Genomic DNA, 8,179 nt, shown 5'->3' with positions numbered 1-8,179 from the left:
AATTAAGAGACTCATTATATGAGAGAGTATATATGCAGACAATCATCGATTCAATATCGATCGACATCGAATCGATAACCGATGATGATTAGATGTGGCGCTACTGGCGCTATTAATATTATTTTCCGCGGACATTGTTGTAACGGCGCGGTCTGCGTTTCTATCGGCGTTTCTTGTTGTGAAAGCGTATACGTGTGCGAACGTATGCTAGTTCACGCGACCGTTCAATTTCTTTGCGTTGATAGCGATAGTGCGTTGGACGTGTGTTATATACAAGCAATTTAACAAGTGGTCAAGCAAGTGGTCCTAAGCAACAACTTGGGAAGAATCTCAGCATTGACGCGAAGTGACGGGAATTAAGTTTTCCGAGAACCATGTCGAGTGACGATCAGCGTCCAGTAAGTATTTTCAGTTATGTTACATTTATGGATTATTTCTAGATTAGGGTTCCGACATTGAGCAAAATTTTCCTTGGAAAAGATGTTTCGGAACATAACCTAAGTATCAGTAATTAAGCGGCAGCACACTGGCACCACACTGAGGGCGGCATTGAGAGCTTATTTTTGTTTACTGATGTTGATTTCCTCTGTAATGTTCTTCGTTTATTAGTTTATTGAACTATGGTTTCCTCCTCTTTCTTTTATAGAAAAGCGAAAAATATTCTATTTCTTTAAATTGACTCTCCATGCATATAATTTTCTGTGTTTTTTCCAAGTTTCTGTGAAAATGGTTCGTACATCGTTGATTGGAACTTCTATGGTTGGATCTTCTTGTTCGTTAGCTCTTTCTTTGGCAAGAGTTCGTAATCTCATTTCCTAAATCTAAACACTTCATAAAACCTAGATGAACTGGTATTCATACATAAATATATAATTTTAATTTTATATCGATTTGTGAGTTCAAAGTATAATTTCTTGATATCTAATATATTTATTTGTATAAACGTTTAGCCTATTGTTGTTGATAATCATCAAAACACTGGTAATCTGTCAGTATTATTGCTGTTTTTAATTTTCATATTAAATTAATCTTTTAGAATGCTGTCTGAAAGGCTTTTGCGATGAGCATATTTTCAATAAACTTATGTAATTACCTCTCTTTTACAGACTCATAAAAAAGAATTCCATCTAGTTGTACATGGAACAATAAGATAGTATTTGTATTTACAAATACTTTCTATCATATTTGAAGCATTTGTTGATCTATGACAGATGTTTCACAATGCAGTTAACTTTTCAAACGTTGAATTATAAATTTGTTAATAAGCTGTTTTAAAAGCTTTTTGAACATCTACGGTGGCAATCAAATTTAATGCCTCAGCATTTTCTTTGTTACCCACAAAGAAAATGCTGATGCAAATGAATCATATAATATCATCGTTCTGTCATTAGAAAATTCAAAAGTTTGAAAGTCGGAAATATTGTGCACTGAAATAGTACACTATTCATCATCATTAATAAAATCAATATCTTGTGTGTTTTTAATTTTCAGTGATAGAATACACTCTGAAAGATTTTACAAAATTGCTGGCATTTTCAATTAATGCCAACTAATTTTCTCCTAACTATGTACATTAAATGATTTGTGTATTTCAGTAAGCAGACATTCAATTTTTCGATGTGTATGTGAGAATTAAATTCTTCTAAATCCTAATAACAGAACGTCTATTTAAATTTTCATCTGTATAATAGCATGTTGCTTTCATAACTTTTTGATTGTTACTCCATATATATATTGTAGTACAAACATAATCAACTTGACTGAATATTTGTTGTAATCTATTTAACATTTGCTTCTTTCCATTCTTTAAATGATTTAGTGTCGTTTTATAAGAAAAATTTAAACGGGGTAATGTTATCTATTAACACATAAAAAGTTTTTTACAAATATGATTCTATACAAAATTTTACCATTAAAATCTTATTACAATTTCACCTACTCGTACTATGGTGCGCTTATAAAGTTTCTGATTATTATAGTATTTAAGCCTTTTTTTATCGAAATTTGAGAAATTAAGCCACAAATTAAATTTTTCTTTACTATATACAGATTTCCTATATACTGTAATTAGATTGAGACATTTTTTGTTTAGTATTAGCAGGTTACGTATTCAGTGTCTTATGAATGTGATCTCACTAACATATTCTAACTAACTTTTTAGAACTATTGAGTAATTTCACTCTTTTTCTTTATTTTCCACTTTTTAAGATGAGTTCGAAATCTTACAAGCGGAGGCTACGACGAAAAGCTGAAAGAGAGGTATCTAAAAGATTCAAAGTTGATGAGATCATGAGCAAAGTCAATACAAGATATGCTATAACAAGTGACGCGGATAGTGAATCTTCTGATTGCAATCTCTCGTATGTCGACAGTATAGATGAATGTGAAATGCGTTATCTAGAACAAGAATCTGTACCAAATAATGATGCTTCATCAAGTGAAGAGGAAAATAATAGAAATGATTCATTATCAAGTGCCAATGATGAAAATGATGATAATAGGCCTGGTGTAGATTTTGTCGATAATAATGAGAGAAATGTTGTAGAATTTGAAAATGATACTGAAAGAGAAGAATATATTATTGAAACTGTTCGTGAGTGGGCATTAGAGGCAGGACATCTATCCATGAAAAAATTGAATGATCTTCTCAATAGACTTCATGTAGTTTTTCCACGAATGCCCAGAAACTATAAGACACTACTTCACACTCCTGTTCATATTAATGTAGTTGAATTTGATGATGGGTGTAAGTTTTGGTACAAAAGTATTTCGACTAATCTGAATGCTATGGATCTGAGAGAGTATTTTCAAAGATATGATTGTATCAAGATTGATGTAAACATAGATGGTTTACCTTTATTTCAAAGTTCGAAGAAGAAGTTCTGGCCTATTTTGGGCTATCTTGTTGGTACCGAAAATGAGCCATTCATTATTGCTTTATATTTGGGCAAGCAAGATCCTAAAAATTCGGCAGAATTCTTGTATGACTTCGTTAATGAGGTTGAAAATTTGCTAGAAAATGGATACATTTATAATGGGGTAACGTACCAGTTTGAAGTTCGAAATTACATACTAGATGCACCCGCTCGATCATTAGTAAAATGCACTATAGGTCATTCGGGCTATGCATCATGTGAAAAATGTACTGTTGTTGGTCAACATGTTGATGGAAGGAGAACTTACGTGCAACTTGATGAACCTCTGAGAACGGATCAGTCATTTCGTAACATGAGTCAGCGACTTCATCATACTGGTGTGTCTATTTTGTCGAGAAATACTAACATGATATCTCAGTTCCGCCTTGATCCAATGCATTTGATTTGGCAAGGAGTTTGGAAGAGACTGCTTAAGGCATGGATCCTGTGGAATGGGCCTTGGCAATTGGAAGTTAATGCAGTCCGCGAAATATCTGCTATTCTTGAAAATGATTTATCTCAAACATGTCCACAAGATTTTGCTAGGCCTCCAAGATCATTGATAGAATGGAATCTGTACAAGGCTACTGAGCTTCGACGAATGTGTCTCTATGATGGCATTTTTGTATTCAAAAGATATCTTCATGAAAATGTGTATAAACATTTTCTCTTATTGCATTCTGGTCTTTATATTCTCTCTAGTCTAGTTCTGGTTCGTTCAATGTTAGAAACTGCTAATGAATTGTTACGACTCTTTATACGCCATTCTGTCAACATTTACGGGCAGAAGTTTGTAGTATATAATGTCCATGCTCTCTGCCATCTGACCGCTGAATGTGCCGTATATGGACAGCTCGAAAACTTCAGTGCTTTTAAATTCGAAAATAGATTAAAATCCCTTAAGGCAGTTCTCCGATCAGGGTATCAACCGTTGCAGCAAGCAGCTTATAGAGACCTTGAAAGGTCTGCACGTGTTACTGTTCATTTGTCTTCTAATGATAAGCATGTTACTCTTTCTCAAGAGCACAGAGATCCAAATGAAGTCATGATTGGTACGCACTTCAGACGATTGTCAGTTGGTAAAATTTTTTTCCAGCTAGGAAGGAAAGATTCATGTTTACGAACTGTTGGTGGAGACATTGTTGTATTGAGGAACATTGTTCAGAATGAAGATGGCATTTTTCTGATTGGAAATATGTTCCTTAATGTTGAGAACTTCTACACATATCCTCTAAACTCATCTATTCTAGGCATTGTTCGTGTATCTGAGAAAGAATATGTTAGAAGAAGTTTTGCTCTGACAGACGTTGAGTCAAAATGTTGGCTAATGTCAGATGGTGATGCATTTCTGTGTGTGCCTTTGTTGCACACAATGCCCCTATTCTAAGTATTGCATGTATTCTGGCAAATCCCTACTATATGTATATATGTATATATATCTTGTTTTTTTAAAGATTATAATTTTCTCACATTATCTTTTATTTCTAACTTTTTATCTCTCTCTCTCTCTAATTCTTTTCTTCTCTCTCATTTCCTTCCTTCTTCCCCTATTCTTTTCTTTTTTTTCTATATCTTTCATCCACCATTTTCCTTCTCCCTTCTTTTCTAACAACCATCCTCCCTGCTGCCATTGTATATCTACATAATCTTCTTTGCATCGTTTTTAGTTCGTTGTCATCAAATTTATTAACAAAACAGAAAAAGAATCAAATGGCGACACAGTTTATGAGGTGGGCCTCGCCAAATGGATTGTTGACTTAAACGAGGACATGATGGGTACGACAAAATGGCCTCCTTCTTCCGTAGATGCTGGAAAACTTATAAGGAAGGAAACTTCCCCAGATCCAAATTGGCCAGTGTGCTATGTTGAGGTGATAAGGTACTTCGGTAAGTTTGATTGCACAAGTTAACTATATGAGTCATGCTTTTAGTCTAATTATTATTACTTTATTTGCATCCAGATACTATAAAAAGAGCTAGAGAGATGTTGAAGAGATTGGTGGATGAAGGACTAACTTCCTACGAGACTGAAAGAGAATTGGGCCGGGGTAAAAGGAAGAAACGACCACCTATTATATATACCGATGATGATGAGGATTCAGATGTTCCAAAATACAATAAAAAGAAACAGTCTCTGTCTGATGACAGCGACTCAGATTTGGTTCAACATAAGAAAATTAGAAAGTTTGGCAAGTCAAAGAAGATAGATCAAGATATACCGGCACCACCATCGTTGTCCTTTCAACACAAAACCCCTAGTAACATAAGCCCAGATCAGAATGACAGGAACAGAAAAATTATTGTGACTGTTGCACATAAAAACACGGGAACTGCTTCATCTTTAATAGAGAAAATTAAAAGTCGAAAAACTGAGCGGCAAGTTTTTCAGAACCTAAAAGAAGAGAATCTCGAAAATGCTCTTAAGAAGCAGAAGAGCACATTAACTGTTCCTCAGCTGAATGTATGTGCCAAAAGCCCTTTGCAACAAATGAATGTCACACTGTCCGAAAACAATGTTAATAGTATGGGAGATGAGAAGGAAAATATGATTAATGAATCTGAAGTTGAGTCCAGCCTTGGAATCCCTTTTGAACAGCAAAGCCCAAGTTCAAGAGACACAGAAGTGGTTCGGCCGAGTTGTTATACACCTTTGAGGTCTCCATTGTTGCACAGGATGAGTCCTAGAAATTCTGAAATCTTTCGTCATCAGCAATATAATTGTCACCGGAAAATGTCACAAGATGATAATGATGCTGAGAGTCTTTCCTTTGGTAATTATATTGTATTATGGTCAGTTGTTGGCCCTATTTATATTTTTATATTAATTATATTAACAGCTTAGCGAAAAATTAAAATTTTCGCTCTCGTTGACTCTCAAACCGAAAATCACAGATTATATATATCTTTGAATTTCAAGAGCCGAAATATAATAATTTCAATTAATTATATTATTTAATTTCAGATATCAATAAGAGCATTAGAGAAATAAAATCTCTATGCAAAACTACACTTGTGCGAGTGGAAGAATTGAGCAGTAAAGTTGATGTCACAATTATGAATCAGACGCGACTCAACCGGTCTCTTCTTCCAGCTGAGAAAAGAATTATTCGTCCATCAGATCTACCGGCTCTTCCTGTTTATACAGAGGATGATCTGAAAGCTATGGAGAGATTTTTGGAAGACGAATCTAATTTGTCAGCAATGGTAAGTTTAAGGATGTTTTGTATTGATTTTTCACGTGTAATATGGAGTCTCTCTACACAAACATATCCGAAAATGATGCCTCTGATTTTTTGTATTTACTCTATACATGCTTAATTCTACTTGCACTGTTTTATATCCCTATGCCAGCGAACTGTAAATGTAATTGTTTGATTTTTAGGTTCATTATTTGGCTTCATTTTCCTTGAATAAAATTGAAGGAAAAGCAGCTGCTCAAGTTATGGCAAAGTTGATATCTAATGTACTGGCCTGTTCCTACAATTTTAAGGATACTGACGGAAGTGGAAAAAAAGGCTTTCAAAATCTGCATCTTTGGGAGGTGGTTCAAGGTATGCATTTAAAGGTTTTTGAAGATTATTGAATATTTGAATAGTGACTTTTTCTTGCTATTAGAATATATATATACTGGAAATGTAAAGTATATCTACAATTTTCTTCCACTGTTTATGTATACAATATGGGTGTAACCATTTGGGAATTAATATATATATTTTGAATAATTCATATCTTGAAATATCAAGCTGATGCGTATTCTTTGATGTAAATATATCAACTCGATTTGATCATTGCTTTCCTAAATTGTGTCATTAAGGACTGAATGGATAGTCTGTAAACTGTATTGGTATTTATTAGCAGAAAATGTAATTATATGTCATATATTTCAGGTGTGATACAAATGCGATTTCCTGAGAGTGATCTCTCAGATGCCAAAGATTCTGTGATGTCCTGGTTGCGAAATGCTCCCTGGCGGAAGCAAGAGAAAGGATCTAACACTGGGAAGAGGAAGAGCAAGAGCTTTCTAAAAGAAAGCTCTTAAGTACTTAAGAAAACAAGACAATAAGTTTTTTCCAGTGTTACCTGTAACATGTGATATTTTTTGCTGATAGTGATATAGGGTTATGATATAGGTATAGGTTGTCTATTAGTGATCAAAATAATTGTAATGTCCATTAGTTATTTAAGGCGCCCAGCGCAGATGTAAAATGGGCCGTTTCTACTTCCGATTTTTTTTTAGATTTACATGCACTATTTACACGAGATGTTTTACACGAGCAACAAATACGAACAACTGTCTATATACGCTTGCTATATAAGATCTTATTGCTTTATCGTGTTACTCTTTTATAAAAATTTTTTTATGATTTCTTTATTGCACAAGCCACTCTATGTGATCACTTTTTGTGCAATTATTATAAACTGATTCATATTTGAGTGTAAGATTTTATTTCCATGATTAATTTTTTAATTTTCCACATATTAATTGCGATTCTTGTGCACATATTGCTTTTTTATTGGACAAAACACAAAAGTAGAGAAATTGGAAGTACTTATTTGGTCCTAAAATATTTAGTTTTTTTACACTCGAAATTTCAATACTCGAATAATCGATTTACATTTCTATTTGTTTTTTTAGCCCCATATTTTATGTATTATGCAATAGCTGCAATGATATATAATTACGACAACTTTATATATAAAAGAATAATCCCTTAGTCCATTATTAGTGATAAAACCAATTGTGATGTTAGATGATGTAAGACTAATGAAAAAATAATATTTTTGTTTTAAAATAAACATTGATTTTATCTAATTATATATATATTAAATTTTTTATTATTTCCTGCAATATTTGTCTGACTTAATAAAAATCGATTTGATGTCGATTAGACGTCGATTACGTCAACAGGTAATCGACATGAGAGACAAAAAGAGATCGATGTCGATGTCAATTTCGATCTCATTTCGAACCCACATATTGATATCGATTCGACGTCGGAACGACTTTTCGTGTCTCACTGGGGTCTTATGTTATGCATATGCACCTATGCAAGTTTGTCTGGATAAGCTCTAACCACTCACTGTTTCTACATTACGATTTTCTCTGTGCGTTGACTGAAGTTTAAGTTTACGTACCAAATTAATACTTAACGTAACGTAATGCGTTACGAAACAGCTTGTGCGGAGGCCCTAAGTACTTTGACAATGTAGGGCACATCCTTGGATATATGTATATATATATATATATATATATATATATATAT

The 8,179-nt window shown here is 33.5% G+C and overlaps 2 protein-coding genes across 2 annotated transcripts; both read left to right on the top strand.

The window, feature by feature from the left end:
- Positions 1-201: 201 nt before the first annotated feature.
- LOC112638724 lies at positions 202-5,569 on the top strand. The gene is made up of 4 exons (XM_025410892.1): positions 202-398; positions 4,583-4,802; positions 4,877-5,521; positions 5,553-5,569. The coding sequence occupies exons 1-4, from the start codon at positions 375-377 to the stop codon at positions 5,567-5,569; spliced, it is 906 nt and encodes a 301-aa protein (XP_025266677.1). The 5' UTR covers positions 202-374.
- LOC112638725 lies at positions 5,524-7,560 on the top strand. Its single transcript, XM_025410893.1, has 4 exons — positions 5,524-5,686; positions 5,878-6,119; positions 6,298-6,466; positions 6,803-7,560. Exons 1-4 carry the CDS (start codon positions 5,590-5,592, stop codon positions 6,952-6,954), a joined length of 660 nt encoding a protein of 219 aa, XP_025266678.1. The 5' UTR covers positions 5,524-5,589; the 3' UTR covers positions 6,955-7,560.
- The last annotated feature ends 619 nt before the right edge of the window (positions 7,561-8,179 follow it).

Source organism: Camponotus floridanus, unplaced genomic scaffold, assembly GCF_003227725.1.
Source record: "Camponotus floridanus strain SB8 unplaced genomic scaffold, Cflo_v7.5 scaffold358, whole genome shotgun sequence".
Taxonomy (NCBI): Eukaryota; Metazoa; Arthropoda; class Insecta; order Hymenoptera; family Formicidae; genus Camponotus; species Camponotus floridanus.
Note: the sequence above shows the minus strand (reverse complement) of the source record. Positions and strands in the feature narration are given on the sequence as shown.